The sequence below is a fragment of the Hakea prostrata genome, chromosome 3, assembly GCF_041222555.1.
Source record: "Hakea prostrata isolate BN-2017 chromosome 3, UWA_Hpros_2, whole genome shotgun sequence".
Classification (NCBI taxonomy): domain Eukaryota; kingdom Viridiplantae; phylum Streptophyta; class Magnoliopsida; order Proteales; family Proteaceae; genus Hakea; species Hakea prostrata.
In genome coordinates, this window is record NC_142602.1 from 23,729,455 (window position 1) to 23,745,949 (window position 16,495).

A 16,495-nucleotide genomic window follows, 5' to 3' on the forward strand; every position below is an offset into this window, starting at 1 on the left:
CGCTGGCATTACTTTGAAAGTCGATTGTGTTTTTTAAAAAATCAAAAAGAAAAAAAAGAGATACATCTCCAAAATATAGTTTCACACTATTAGATATGGTGGGAATTGTTTTCTTTTTTGTTAATTATGTATTATATTAAACAAAACAATCGAGAATAACTTGAGTGTAGAGAAAACACCTCACCATAGGGATCGATAAAAGACCAAACAGTCATACTCAGTGATTTAAAAAGAGCGTGTGGAATCCACAACATAGAATGTGAAGTGATTTTAGAAGAAATCCATACACCGGCATTGTGTGAATTCTTTATTTATGAATAAATTAAAGGAAAAAAAAGGCCATATTAAAGGGAAATTTGAGTATATTGAACTAAAACAATAATTACAAAAAAATAATAATTTATGACTTATTATTAGAGAATAATAAAAGAAAGAAAATGTTGTATATTAAAATTGAAGGTCTCCGGATGAAATTTTTTAAATTCTGGTGAAGGCATATTCTCCACAGGCGGGTGGGTGCACGTGTCGACGTCATCTTCTTCATCTTCTTGGGCCTTGGAGTTGGGAAAGTCAATGTGACTGTTTGTGAGTGACTAGTAAGTACGTGATGGACTGGACATGGAAATGGGCTAGAAGAACCCAATAATTGTAAACTTGCCACGTAGGCATGTTAGTATAAATAACGCGACTCAAAGGGTTTTTAGACAACAATTCGAATTCGAAGTGCTCAGATAAGAAGTGAGGAATATGAAGAAGCAGTGGCTAAAACCATCTCCAAAGATGGAAGGTGAGGTAACAGTGAGAAAGTATGATAAGGAGAGAGACAGAGAAGCTGTGGAAGAGATGGAGAACAGGTGCGAGCTTGGGCAGCAAGCAGCAGGGAAGCCCTCGCTCATCACTGATCTTATGGGCGACCCAACTTGTAGAATCCGCCACTCTCCTTCCTCTCTCATGCTGGTATATATTCATGTCGAACACTTGATGGGCTTCATGAATTCTCACTCTTCTTTGATTAATTGGGTGGTCTTTTAATATCCATGATTGCTGCTGCAGGTAGCAGAGTATGGAGAAGAAAAAGAGATAGTTGGGGTTATAAGGGGATGTTTAAAGACAGTGACCAGAGGGAAGAAGAAGCCAGTGAGCACCACTCACAACAACAACAGCAGCACCAGCAGCTTCCCTGTCTATGCTATGGTTGCTTACATTCTTGGACTGCGTGTTTTGCCCACACACAGGTGAGCTCATCTCTTTTGTCTTTCAATGGATATAAGCTTACTTTATTCTTATTATTCCCTTGCTGTTCTTGTATTTAAGAATACAATTCCATCCTTGCTTGAATCATGCATGAAAACTACCAAAGATTAATGTTTTTTTTAAGTTCCTCTTAACCATTTCACTTAGAACCAGAGATGGGTTGATTGATTTCTCTATCTCCCTCTCTCCTTCAAGGAAATTAATTATTTTATGTAATGATCATCAAAAATACGATTTAGATTCCCTAAAGACTGAAAAGAACAAGGTAAGAATGAGTGGAAAAGGCAAGGTGGTTCGCCTCCTCACATTGAGAATGAAGGTGACTATATCAAACCCAAAAGGCAAAAAAGAAAAATATAATAATATAGAGATATTTGCGCACGATAGCAGATAATTATGCTTATTTGCTAAAATGAGCGGGGTTTTTTTCCCTCAGGCGTTTAGGCATTGGAACAAGATTGGTAGAGAAGCTGGAAGAGTGGAGCAAGCAAGAAGGCGCGGAATACGCTTACATGGCAACAGAGTGCACAAATGAGGCCTCCATCAACCTCTTCACGCTAAAATGCGCCTACGTGAAGTTCCGAACTCCTACGGTGCTGGTCCAGCCGGTTCATGCACACTACAAGCACATTGGCTCGGGAATTACAATCGTCCGACTCGCTCCGCATCTAGCCGAGTCAATCTATCGACGAGTCTTCGCGAACTCGGAGTTTTTCTCCAAGGACATAGACGTAATTTTATCCAACAAACTCAGCTTGGGCACTTTCATGGCCTTGCCCAAGGGAACCCTACAAAGTTGGAATCCAAGATCAGGTCAGCTTCCACCATGCTTTGCTATCTTGAGCGTGTGGAACAGCAAGGAAGTGTTCAAGTTCCTGGTGAAGGGAGTATCAGCGCTAAAATACGCCTTATGCATAGGAAGTCGAATATTAGATGCATGGATGCCATGGTTGAGGATACCATCCATACCAGACGTGTTTCGTCCATTTGGAGTTTATAATTTATATGGGCTGCACATGGAGGGAGGAAAGGGTGCGTCGCGGCTTATGAAGAGTCTCTGTGCATTCGCACACAATATGGCCAGTGATGATCCAGGTTGTGGGGCCCTTGTGGCTGAGGTTGGAAGGATGGACCCAGTCAGAGAAGTGGTCCCACATTGGAGAAGGTTTTCTTGGGCCGAAGACTTGTGGTGTATGAAGAAACTATCTGCATCTCCATCAGAAGTTGATCAGGATGAGAGTTGTGAGATCCCTGATTGGATTACATCTCGTCCATCCTCACCAGTGATTTTCTTTGACCCCCGAGATTTTTGACTTGTTATGATAGTTGTCTATGTAAAAAGTATTGTTTTCAGAAAGAAGAAGAAAAAAAAAAAAATCAAATCCCTTTTTTCTTAAAATTTTTTATTTGGGTCATCTGATGAAACCCTAGTTTTGGTTTAAGTACCTTAGTCTAACTCTGATCTTGACCTTGACATGCAAGGCCGTGTTAGGTCAAGCCAAGTCATGACACTTAATTCTGACGTTGAGCTTAACAATAAATGACAAAATAAATCATTATGTTGTCTTAAAAATATCTTAAAATGTCGTAGGACTAAATTAGAAAGTGTCGATTTGAGTCAAACATCCAATCTCAACCTAGAGCTAACACTTGTCTAAGACTACAATAATGAATCCTTACAATACGCTCAAGGCCAAATTTTGATACCAAACTCTGCTTAAACTAAAGATAGATTAGGACCAAATTTGCATCCCTAACCCTTTATTATAGAGATTGTTTTTTAGAATCAGGCGTAATTTATTACCATTACCAAATAAATACTAAGCAAATCGGACCAGGGTCATGTGAGATTGATAGGTAGTATTATTATTAGGAAATTATGAAGTCATGTACATGCTGTCATGTTAAAAGTTAGGATGGCCCGGTCTATGGCAAGGAGGACTGTTTGGCTTGTTTCCGTTCATTGGCTTCTTGAAGCTTGTAATCAAGACACGTCTTAGGTTTTTCTTGCCCTCCTTTCAATTAAAAATCTGTTTATCAAAAAAAAAAAAAAACTCACACACATCTTTGAGTTCCTTGTGACAGTTTGGGTTTTCACCACCAAGCCATGTTCCCATTGTCTGTATTTTGAGCCTTTAGAGGAATATATTGAGAAATTGATGACAGTTAAGTATTAATGTATTATGGGAAGGAATTAAGTTTCTTAAATGAACAAAAGGCGAAAGAAAGGGAAGCGGGGGACCCTCAATTAGGCAAATTGAGAGGAAGAAAGGTACCAAACAACAACAATATGATTGTGGTGCTACTAAAAGCTTTGAGTGCGTTAGAAGAGTTCTATAAAGTGAAGAATAAATATACAAAAACAAATACAACAAGGTCTTCCCATCCTCAAGCAATTGTATGGACTTCCTTCATCAAGATTGGCTCAAAATTAACTGTGATTATGGTGTAAATGGATAACAGAAATCTGCTTCCGAATTCACATCCGCGTCCGTTTAGGGGTATCCAAATCCATCCGATTACTAATAGGATGCGGATATGATATATCCATTTCTTACCGATTATTATCCGTCATAATTCGTCCGATTAAGTTATTTATTTAGATTTATTTTTCTTATTTTATAAATTTTTTACTTGTGATATGTGACTATTTTTTAGATTTTCTACTAAAATTGCTACCAAAGTTGTTAAATTCTTAAATTTCAAACCTAGCCCTCACAAATAAAATTGTAAAAATGTAAACTGGTAGTCGAAAACATGTATTCAATCTGTATTCATATCCATTTAGAAGAATCCACTTAAGAAAATAACTATCCGATTATCATCCGAATCTGACTGAATCCGTTCGAAAACCGATAGGATGTTATCCGAATCGGTCTGAATATAATAGGATGCGAATATGGTATTACCACTATCCGATCCGAATCCGGTCCGTTTACACCCCTAACTGTGATGCATCTTGAAAGAAAGGTGAACCTAAGGATGTCTACATATTATTTGCAGGGATTTCAGGGAAGACCGATATTTGTCATATCTGAATTTCAAAGCTTTAGTAGTAGGTAAGGGAGGCATTGGCAGTTAGAAGAGCTTTAGTTGAAGTAGCTGAAAATGGGCAACAAAATTATAATACAATCAGATTGTTTTGTAGTTATCAGCCCTATTTCTAAAGACCAATGGTCCTCCTCTCATATCACAATTAGGCTCATTTTTAGATGATATCCTGTATCTTAAGACTCGATTTGAGTTTTGCGTTTTTGAGCATGTACCTAAGTTGGCAAACTCAATAGCCGATAACCTAGCTAGGAGCACGACTTTGGTGCTGTTCCACTCCGTGGTTGAAAGATCTTTGTAACCTTTCTTCTTCGAGCTCTGCTCTTAAATAAAATCCTTTTGAAAAAGAAAAAAAAAAAGTACAACAATAAGCTTGTTCCTTCGAGCATCAACAATAGGGGATGAAGAAGTAAGTGAGACTTAAAAGAAACATCAAGATAGATGACAGTTTCAAATTATATCCAACGATCTGGAGTTAGAAGTTTGTTTTCTAAGGTTGCGCTCACGCTAAAGATGCTGGACGTACAATAGCCCCAAAGGCCATCTTGCCGGCTATGTCACAAATAGATAAGCTGGGAAAGTATATTAAGATCCATAACCATCCCAAGCTAACCCATAGGATTGATGAAAGGAGGGGTCAAATGGAGGATAAGAACTTTCTCCAAAGGGAATTGGAGACAGGACAGGTAAAAAAAAAAAAAAAAAAGGTGGTTCATGTCTTCAATGCCATTCCAACAAAAGGTGCAGTGAGGGTGAAGGAGAATATGACACTAGATGATGAATGATTTAATTTATATACAAAAGGAACTTACTTTGATTAAAAACACCACTCTTTTTGTCTCTAATGATTCTTATATTGACTTTAAAAAAAAAAGGACACGAGAAGAAAAGAAAAAAGAGTATATGTAATGGTCGGTGAATCACATTTATAGCCTGAAGTTTAAAAGTATCAAAACAATTTGTCAGCAAAAATGACTGGAGTAACTCAGCTTAAGACAATTGCTCCCTCCTCTACACTTTGTTTGTGCAAAAGCCATGGAATTCACCCTTTCTTTAAGAAAAAGTCTGGTCACTTGCATATGAAAATGGAAAAAATATAGAGAGGATAATTAGTTAAGCACGAGGAAGAGGGGACCAGCTATGTGATGGAAATCCATGGACCACATTTCCATCAGTACTTGGGAATAATTTATCTAACTTAATTCAGTGATTCATAATTGCCATCAAAAGTAAAGAAGGAAGCAATGGATTAGGTCTGATCATATTTGGTTCTACTCCAATCCAACACTAGTGGCCCAAGGCCATCCATATCTTCTAAGGGTAAGACTGCATAAAAAATGAAGCTAGAGACTAGGAAAAGAATTAAATGATAGAGATATGCCTTAGCAATGCGTGGCTGTGAAACAAAAACATAAAAGAGCTTTCCCTTTGAGAACCCTTGTAAAGATTAGTCATTATTTAAAATACTCCATTCTTCTTCTCTGAGGTCTTCCCTGCTTGGGAAGGCTTCAATGAACAAAGAAGTACCCAGGCAAAGTTTGGGTATTCTGACTATTATGGTTAGTAACCAGTGTCAGCTTCTCATGTATAGCATGGGTTTTGCCTTCTCTATCTGCTTCAAGATACATGCTTCTTCTGAAAAATAATTAATGATGTAAATTAACCATCGTAAACCAAGAATATTTGATGGGTTGTGTTTCTTCTGGAATCTGGGTAAGTTTTACTTGTGTTTTAACATTGACAGCTCTTTCAGTTGGAATTTAGAATGACTTCTTTAAGTTGTTTCTTCAAGATAAAATGGAGTCCTTAAAAGAATTTGGAAGTAAATAATCAGTATTTCATTATATGATTTGGGGAAGGGGGGGAAGGTTCCGACTGAATCAGTGCACTCTGTGGAAGATGAAGTTACAAGAACCGGCAAGCATATACCAGAAAAGGATCCAAGAAGCTAATAACACCTTTTGGAAGCAACACTTGGTTTTGAATTACTATAGCAGGAAGAGATGACAGAAATCAGCCTTAGCTAAATATCACTACCCTTTACACTTTGATTCATAATCCGATCTTCTACACTTCACCAGAAACATATACATCTAAATGCTTCAAGATACAGAATGCCGTCTGTTTCTCGAGGAAGAACCAGAAGACCTAGTCTCCCCAGGATTGACTGAAGTTGGGCTCTGAGAACTCCCTGACGTCTCAGAGCTCTTGTTCTCACCTAGCCCTGTAACCCCAACCCACAACTTGTCAAAGAATCTTCTTGATCGTGATGTAAGCAACATAGCTCCACCTTTGTTTTTGCTTGCCTTGTATTTCTTCTCACCATTTCTCTGGCACTCACTGTCACTGATCTTTGTTTGGCTTATCTGTTTCTCAAGTGATTTGCAGTCCTCTGGCACTGTCTTCTCCCAATCTTCGGTGTTTGCAGTAGAACGTGAACTAGCACGAGAAACATTTTGAGGGGCATTAGGAACCCCAGCAGCTGCCCTGGCCTGTTCAAAAAAGAGGACCTGGACCACCACACGAAGTGGTAGAGAATCATTTTGTGCTGCATGCATGCATGCATCCATTGACAATTTTTTAACATCCATTAGTCCACAAATCTTCTTCTTGTCAATTTTCACCAAATTTGGGTGCTCCTAAACACAAGAAAATAAAGGGTTCAAATCTTCAATCATCACTCACAGGGATTTTAATATTTCAGCTTCCAGAGAATGACACAAGCCTAATCATCAAAATACATTATGGAAACATCAGGAAGAATAATGCCCATATGATGGGGAGAGAAAGGTCCAACTTAAAGAATGAGAAGAAACAGAACTAATGCAGGATCTGTAAAGAACACAAGTTTTGCTGTGTGCATCCATGCCTCCATGAATTGCTACAGAGGTTTCATTTAGTTAGGACATTCATACATTGAACTTGATACCTAAAGCCCATTGTCCAATATGAACATTGGATGATGCCTACCGAACAAAATATACTCTAATTGGATTATCTCGCTGCATACACTCACCATGACTTTTGGCATCCACGGTCAACCTATCTGATGCAGAAGAAACCAAAAATACAGTGTATTTGAAATATGTATGATTGCTTACTGCACCATATGCATGGATGAATCTATTGAAAATGCCCACACATGCTTCACAAATCAACAACTTAACTCAGACTCATCCTAACTATACTGACCACAAGTATCTTTTATCTCCAATCAACTCTATACAAAGTCATATTTGTTATTAAAGCAATGCATGCTTATTTGTTATTAGTCCTAAGCAAGGCATGCTTGCCTTGCCAATTTTCATAGTCATTTTAGGCTTTCCCCTGGCCCCTTAAGCACATCGTATATGAATCAAACCATTCCCTCTCAAGGTCAAGGTAAATAAAAGATAATTAAATGGTTTACCATGCACAAATGCTTACCTTCAGGTAGATGTCTATAGCCTTGTATAATCCATCATGGACTGGTCTAGCTGATTCAGGAATCAATTGTGAAAGGTCAATAAAACTAGAGACGGCAAGATTTGGATCAGATGCAATTTCAGCAAGATACCCATCAATCAGTTTACCAACATTCAGCAAGGACCCTCTCCCTAACACAAAATCATCTGTAACCTTCTCATGCTTCTCAACAAAATCCAAACTCTGCGTACGTCGGGTTTGCATTATGAACCGATTCACAATGTTCTGCACCAGCTTCACATCATAAATGGTAGCTTCTGGTGGTTGTGCCGGAATCAGTAGATCATTTACAGAAGCTTCATCCAACTGCCAACTGATTCTCTTCAAAAGCTCTTCCTTTGGTGCATCTCCAGCTCCAACTAGGATGGCAAATTTCAACAACTTCAGTAGGAAACTACACAAACATTCAGAACCCTTGTCAGAAGGCAATAACCAGATGATGGTTTCAACCAAAGACCTACTCCTCAAACAATAGTCAAAAGAAACCAGAGCATCAACTGAATCTGGCAGCCATCTGATGGCATATGCCTTTAGTGCCTCAGCAATCACATCAGCAGACATTCTTCCCTTTGACTTTATAACAATCATTACTCGTTTGTAAAGATCAATATCCAATTCACATATATCTTCAACCCACCAATCTTTGGGAACAGATTGAAATTTCTGTTGTAGCCTTGTCCCATTCTCACATATTTGATCTGCTGCTGCTAACTTCCGGTTATAAGTGTATGACCATGTGACATTTGATGGATCTACTGAGGTTCTAGACGCAATAGAATCTATGCATCTTCCAACCACCTTAAGATCCTCAGACCATGGTAGAAGAGACTTGGTAGTCTGAAGGACAATAATAGAATCTTTCCAACTGCGGAATACACTTGAGTTAAGAAAAACCTCAATTTTAAAAATTAGGTTTCCACGATCAGCATCCTCTGTCATCTCAAGGTAGTCTGCAGCACATCTGGCAGCAACAACATTGTAAGCATTTAGGGTGACCGTCATACCATAGCAGAATTTCGCACATATCTCAAAGGCCTTTGGTCCACCAGGGAAATCAGCCATGCAGACTTCATTGGTGTTTTCTTCATTGGCTCTCATTACAAGCTTTTGCAAACGATTGCTTTTGGATAACAGAGGAAACTGCACAAAGAGCTCAATGTTTGAGAGTTGGTTCTGGATATCCATGTAACATTAAAAGCAATACTTCATCAAGTAAACCAATCAACAAGCTCAATAGAATGTGTGCCAATAACTGCTCCTGCTGATAAGTACTTTTTAGACTTCAAAATTTTTTCTTCCACCATGATAGAGAATGAAAGAGCCAAAAAAAAAAAAAAAATCTGTCAATTTTGTCCGTCAATTTTGTCCTTCAGAGTTGTCAACAATGGAGTAGCATAGAGAAAACCACTAATGCAGAACAAACATTGCTTTAACATTATTTAGGATGATGATTTTTCAGACATTATTTATACAAAACAACTGAAGTTGACCCCAAAAAATAGAATGTGTCAGAAGACTTGATTATCAATTTTACAATATATAATTGCTACTAGAACATCTAAAATATTTACTGCACCACATGAATTCAAATCCAACCAAGATTCTACACATTTTCTCAGTTCATTTTCCAATGACAAGAAAAAATTAGTTCACATCAAATAATGCAGTTCACCCACATATAGGTCAGAAAATTTACCTTGTGCAGATAAAATTTCACTTCCCCAACAACTATAACAATATCAGTAGCCAGATCAGATGCTACAAACCTGCACAAGTGGAGGAATTATGACAAACAAATTGGGGATAAAAAGAAAGCAACTGCTTGAAAATAACCAAAATTTCCAAGACAGATCAATAACAAATGATGTCCAAGGACAAAGCACAATGAATAATTGCATGACTTTGACATGGAAATAATATTTAACTCCCTTACCTGGGAAAACATGAAAATAAAAATTACACACCCAGTGCATAAGGCTCCAGCCACCACAGGGACTGGAGAGGGTCATAATGTACGCAGCCTAACTAAAGCAATGTAAGGCAAGCGTCCAAGACCTCTTGGTTTCAATAAGCCAACCTTACCAAAGCAAGAATCTTTTTCTTCAAGTATATTAATGACACCGTTTAATAAATTTAATAATTGTGTGCAGTGATGAGAACTCAAAGACACCAGCAAACACAAGCCAACTCTCCTCTAAACCTAGGCCCCTGTTTTTTTCTGCATGAAAGGAGAATTCTTAACCAAAATACACCATCCAAGAGGGCAAGACAAATTCATCAACAGACACATCTACTCCTACGATTACGTAAACTCGAAGACCCAAATAGGAAGCATCTATTATAGGATCACAAAATCATGAGGGTTCATAACCATCAAATTGTCTCCTCTCAACTGATAAACCATTGGCTTCATTCTGAAGCATGTGCGAGTCCAAGTTCTTCTATCATCCAAGCAACTCATTATAGACACTGCAAGCAGTAATTTCATCACAGATGTTCTTCTTAAGCCTCAACTACGGAATGGTTCAGCTGGTAAAATTTTCAAAAATATGCTCAAGCTCCTTCCTCTTCAGGTATCCCCTAAATGAGTTATCATTGTTGTATGCCATGGATCACAGTAGTCACTATTGTATGCCATGGATCACAGTAGTCACCATTGTATGCCATGGACCATAGTAGTCACTATGCAACAACTACTAAAAGATCAAGTAATCAATTTTAAAGCCAACCTATTTCAAAATTTTATATCCACATAATAACTCACGTTATGGGTTATAGTATGCAGTAATGCAATATGTAACTTCTAACCTTACTGAACATTTTAAATTCCTCATCCACATTCTCAACGTGGGAACATAAACAACATGGAACACTAGTTTAGGAGCCTGATAGTCAGTTTAGGAGCCCGATAGTCAGTTAGACTAGAAAATGTAGATCCTCCAATATGCTAGGATTTCAAACAACATATTGAACTAATAAGAGTTGGGTCTCAACAAAATCAACAACAGCCAATAGAAACATGGAAATATTCGCAGTTAAACAATGACACATAGTCAAGTCAGCATATGACTTTTGTCATCTTGTTAACTTTGTTTTAACAAATCTTGCTTTGGATACTAAGTGACAACATCAATGACAATAAAGTTTCGTTTAAGGTTCTATACTTCAATGATCTTAAACCAAAATATGCACAGAAAACAGTCTCCATTGGTTCAAGAGCACAACTAGACTTGATTGCTACATCTTAGATCGTCCCAGGCTGTTAGACAATGGAAACCAGTGCCACAGAGCATCTCTCAACATACCCTTTAAAGGATAAAATGGTCCAGCCAAATGACCAAAATACCTAGAGATGCATAAATGCATTTATGTATGTATTATGTATGTATACTCTAAGTATTCCGTGATTGTCTATAGAAATATGCCTGCTCTAGCATATCTGAACAAAGGATCTGGTTCAAATGAGTAACACAGACAGAATGGGATCAATCCCTCAACGGTAGAGCTCCATAGTCTCCAAAAGAATGTGAACAAGCAGAAGATAAATTATTGAATTTGATAATTTGATATACCAAGTGGACTGAGTTCTGCTGCAAAAAAGAAATATTACAGGTGAGCGAAACAAATAAATGGCTAACTAATATGCTTCACATGTGCATGTTATTATTGAAATGGCATGAGATACCTCCCATTTGGTATTTTGTGACTGCAAACAGACAGTTCTCTTCCAAATCACATCATCTAGGTCCACAATATCGCCAATCAAAAGTTAAGGACAGTCCAATTCATGGACCACCACTTGATCAGATCTGATCAGATCTAAGCCTAGATCTAGACCTTACAAAATAATAGAATGCTATCCAGCATCAAACAGTTGTTTACCTCAGACTTTCACCTACTAATCGAATACAGGAACAAAACAAAGAAAACACTTCTCCTCTTCTTTCTCTTCCTCTGCTTCAGGCTCGAACTCAACGTTGTAAACAGATGACCCTCACTCAAAATTTTTTATGCCCAGTAGCAGTAAATTTGGAAACACAGTACTTATTACACATAAATACAAGAAAATATAAAGGAAAATATTTTCTTATGAATTCACCATTTTTAAAAGACTATTCTTCCAATGCAGTGCATGATCAGCACATGGAACTAGTATCAACCGGCATTTTAGGCAAGTTGGGGGTGATAGATCATGGGGAACACACTAGAAACTAAAAAAGCAAACCGACTATATCCAATACACAGAGACGAAGCAACGCTGCAAGTGATAAACAGAAGATGAGTTCACGCGAACATAGACTAAACAAAGTGGAAAGAAATAAAATAAAATAAAGAAAGAAAAAACAGAGGGAAGGGAAGGAAATGAACGAGCTTTGAGCCATAAAGAGATGAAATACAGTTAAGAAACAAAGAGGAATGTAAGTCTAACCTGATACAGTTGCCATCAGCTTGAAATGCATCTGGCTTTGATCCTAGCTTCATAAACTTCATCTCCCCAATATGCAGACACTTAAAACTCAAAAAGCTCAGTAAACCCACCTCAAAAACTGCTACCAAGCACTGCAAAAACAACTTTCATACCCAGCAAGAGTCTCAGACTCTAAACATGAACCACCAGCACCACCGCTCAACCCAAGAAGGTCCCAAACATAAAAGATACAACCCAACAAGACCCTCTCTTAGTCTTATGTTACGTCTCTAAGCGCCGTTCTCTGTGTCTCCTTTTAATTCGCTGACACTCAGAAAACTGCCTGACCATCCCTCACAAGCAAAAGAAGAAGAAGCCCACTCGAAACCAGAGCGGTTTTGGTCGAAACCACTGTTCCCAAAGCCAAAGGCTGATGATGATGACGACTGATTATAAATGAAAAAATATCGTGTGCCCAGAAGTCTATCTTCCTTTAGCCGCCTTTGCTTTAAATCACTCTGATCCCCAAAGATCTCATGGGAGTAAAATCTCGAGATCTCCTCTTCCCTTTACCTCTGAAACAGTGAAAATAGTCCCTACTGCTCTTCTCCTCTCCCAAAGAGCTTCTCTCTCTCCCTCACTCTCTCTCTCTCTTCCTGAGATTTGCAGAAATAAAGCACACAATACAGAGGTGTGCGAGGTGTGAACTGTGATTACTGTATCGGTATTGCCTGTAGTGTGAGTAGGGGACTACATTCCAGACGGGCCAGAGGCTTTAAAGAAGCTTTATGCCGTTAATGCACGCCATCCTCTTTAATGACCAAATTGCCCTTCCTTGTTCCCTTCGTCCAATTTTAAATTCCCAAACCCACCCCTCTTCACTCCCCCATGTGGTCTGTACTTAGTGGTTTGACCATTCCAGGAATTTTACTTCCCACCCAAGCCTGAGTTGCCCCGATCATCTGTTGCTGACCGTACACGTGGCTCAACTATATGCTGGTACGTCCATCTGGCTGTTAGGGTTTATGTCACGTACTTGATCATCCTTAATCTTGACCATTCATATCGAATCTCAGCTTTATATTTCTAACCGTTACGAGTATTTGAAAATGAATCCATAGGATTCGGTTTTTTATTTGTTGACCCGGTCCACGGTCTGGCCAATTAAGCATCTCTGCCACGTAATGACACCCTGGATACTGTCTTGAAAGTCGTGAAATGGCATTTTAACCCCTTGTGAGGAGGGAGAAAAATAAACTAATCAAACCACTGGCTAATAAGTAATAACAGACAAGAAGTATTACAAGTTTGGGCAATTAATTTACAGAAAAGAAAATTAAATAAATAATTCGAATTGTGAGATGGAGTTGTTGTCTTGAGAATGCATATTCCGTTTTTGGTTTGATCTTTGTCTCTTATCACGTATGTCTTGTGACTTTGTTTTGTCTCACTAATAAAGTTAGAAATGTTCTGATTTTGATGGTCACATGGTCAACAACATATTTGCTCATTGTTGGAATTTGGAATCTGATTTGCTAACAAAATGGATCAGAAGAAGAAGCTCGAATTTGGAAAAAAAAAATTACTTTTTCCTTGAACAAATAATAGTTGGTGAATCAGTATAATTTTATTTGTGATCATTTACTCCTCATCATGTGGAGTTTTGATGTATTAGGTTCCTCTTTAACCCTCTAGTTATTTGTATATGTTACCCATGAAGAGTACCCCAATGACCGATAAGATTCTCTTGTGCCAATTTGCACTAAGTAGTTCAGTTTGATCCTTAAGTAGTATCCAACCCTAACTAGACAAACTCAGAGTAGACCAGGGGCTGGACCTTTATTACATGATCAGGTTTAGTGGCGATAAGGTTGATCCAACGAAGTCTGGGCCTAAGGAGCACACCTCTAGACCTCGGCATACCAACTAACAAGGAAGGATATTGGTGCTTGGGAAATGTGTGATCGAACCTCCCAAACACTTCATTTGATGTCGAAGACTTTAAACATCACTATTCCATGTACTTGCATATATGGACAAAGCCCTGAGAAAAACTAGTCCGCTAATAGATCCCTGGATCTAACACCGTCTTTGGGGGGAGGGATCTGGCAACATATCCACCGCAAATGGCAACATATTAATGTTTTGGGTTTGTGTTTTTCTCATAACCTCTTAATTAGTATATATACAGGAAGAGAATCCACTTCTAATTTATTTTGTCGATATTAAAAAATAAACCTCATTTAATGAATAGGAGAGAGATAGAAAAAGACCACATGTAGATTATCCATACTCTGGTTTTTTTTTCCTCGGTAAAACATCTCTGTGATATGAACCACACATCCTTCACCATTTGCTACACTATTGAAAGCCAGAAATGTTAGATATTTTTGAACAGCACCAAACTTGGTATTTCTAACCATATCTGCAGCATGTTGTGGGGGATTTCGGTGACAGAAGAGCCCCACTTTAACTTACCATTTTGTGGCGAATACAAACATCTGAGAGTTCTGGATTGTCCAAGAGGACGACAAAATTTGTATAACAACCGTGTCCCATGCAGGGGCGGACCCAGGATGAAATATTGGGGGGGCCGAAGAACGAGCGATAACCCCGGGACAACGCACAGGGCCGTATAAGACATGAGGCCCACCAAGGGGACCCCACATATGAAAAAAAGGAAATTATGAAACGAACCGACAAAAATAGGTAAATTAAAGCAATAATATAGAAAAAAATATATATACAGACAACCCAAAAATTAAAGCAGCCAAACGGGGAGATGTAAACAAATGGGAGAGCAAACCAGGCAAGTACCACAACATAGATATATCACAATTCAAAATCAAATAATAAAAATGCAAAGAAAAAAGAAACATGAATATAAAATCAAATAAAAAGAATAAAAAAAAGAGAAAAGAGAACGATAAATAAATGAGAAAGAGAAAGAGACCAAGGGAGAGATTTTTCCAAATCAGCCACGCAGAAGCGACAGAATAAATAGAAAGAAAGAAAAGGAAGAGAATAAATAAGAAGAAAGAGGAGAGAGGAGAGAGAACAGAGAATAAAAGGGATGAAGAGTCCAAAGAATAATATTTGATTTGAAGCCAATAAGAGTTTTTCAAAATCCTTAACGGTTATAGAAACGAAGAGAATAAATAGGAAGAAAGAGAGAGAAAGGGGAGAAAAAAGGGATTGAGGAATTAGTTTTAATTAGAATAACAAGGCCCATTATTTACCTAAAATTATCAATATTTGAGGGGGAATGCGACATCCATATAAGAAGGAAAAAGGAAAAAACAAAGGAATTAGGAAATTTATATAAAAAATTTAATCCGGGGGGCCATGGCCCCTTGCCTCATGGTCCGCCCCTGGTCCCATGCAATTGAATTTGGAGACACTTTAACACAGAAATCAATGCATGGTGTTTTCTTTCGCGTTCAACTTTAATACTATACGTTAAATGTGCAGTACTGTGCTGCCAACAAATTTCGATATTGACTCTCCGTTTCATTTTTAATCACCTATGAGATGAACAGTCGAAATTGACAGCAAAAGCTTTGCATTCAATGCGCAATATTCAAGTCTCACCCTGTCATTTTCGGATTCAAAAGATTATATTTGAATGAAAAGTTCAACACAGAAAACTCAGAAGCAGTGGCATGCATTCTCTTGAATTGGAGCTGCAGCCACTCTAATTAAGACCCAACAGTGTGATATTATAAATTAGGCTAACTTTGCAGATTTCACCCACCTGATTTTAACCTCTTCTCAATTAATTACTCCACGACAACTATTTTTACCTTCCTTGTTGCATACGTTCTGGGTCACCCACCCCACCTTCTTCTTCTTCTTCTTCTTCTATTCTTAATTTTTTTACTCAACCATCGATCCGTACGTTTTCACCATTACCCATTACCCATTACCCTGTATGTATCTTGCTTGCTCTCTACTCTCTGGAAACCTATATATATGAGTGGCCCAAGGGAAAGCTCATCAACCAAATCGTTTGACTTTTTCCAGCAAATATCAAATTCAACTCATTAAATATTGGTTGGTGAGTGAATAAGTTCACGCACGGTACCAGGCCTGCTATGCCAGCATGCCTCAGACCAGACCTCAAACACAAGAAATCCTCATTAATATTTCTGCAAAATGGAAGATTCACTAAATTGCCGGCTGCCTGAGGCCCTGAGTTGCCTCGATATCTCCTCATTAATAACATATAAAAAAATTTACATTGCCTTACCAAAAAGATAAATAAATAAATAAAATAAAACAAAAAAAATAAAAATTTACATTGCAATCCCTTATCTT

General features: G+C 38.1%; 2 protein-coding genes across 2 annotated transcripts; one reads left to right on the forward strand and one right to left on the reverse strand.

Annotated features, from left to right (window-relative positions):
* The first annotated feature begins 697 nt into the window (after nt 1-697).
* On the forward strand, nt 698-2,604 carry LOC149021748 (putative N-acetyltransferase HLS1). Its single transcript, XM_089147179.1, has 3 exons — nt 698-957; nt 1,054-1,235; nt 1,691-2,604. The coding sequence occupies exons 1-3, from the start codon at nt 748-750 to the stop codon at nt 2,565-2,567; spliced, it is 1,269 nt and encodes a 422-aa protein (XP_089003305.1). The 5' UTR covers nt 698-747; the 3' UTR covers nt 2,568-2,604.
* A 3,372-nt stretch (nt 2,605-5,976) lies between these two features.
* On the reverse strand, nt 5,977-12,938 carry ENP (Phototropic-responsive NPH3 family protein). The gene is made up of 4 exons (XM_089149945.1): nt 12,200-12,938; nt 9,467-9,536; nt 7,732-8,910; nt 5,977-6,944 (listed from the first exon to the last, which is right to left on the reverse strand). The coding sequence occupies exons 1-4, from the start codon at nt 12,259-12,261 to the stop codon at nt 6,408-6,410; spliced, it is 1,848 nt and encodes a 615-aa protein (XP_089006071.1). The 5' UTR covers nt 12,262-12,938; the 3' UTR covers nt 5,977-6,407.
* Nucleotides 12,939-16,495: the final 3,557 nt, after the last annotated feature.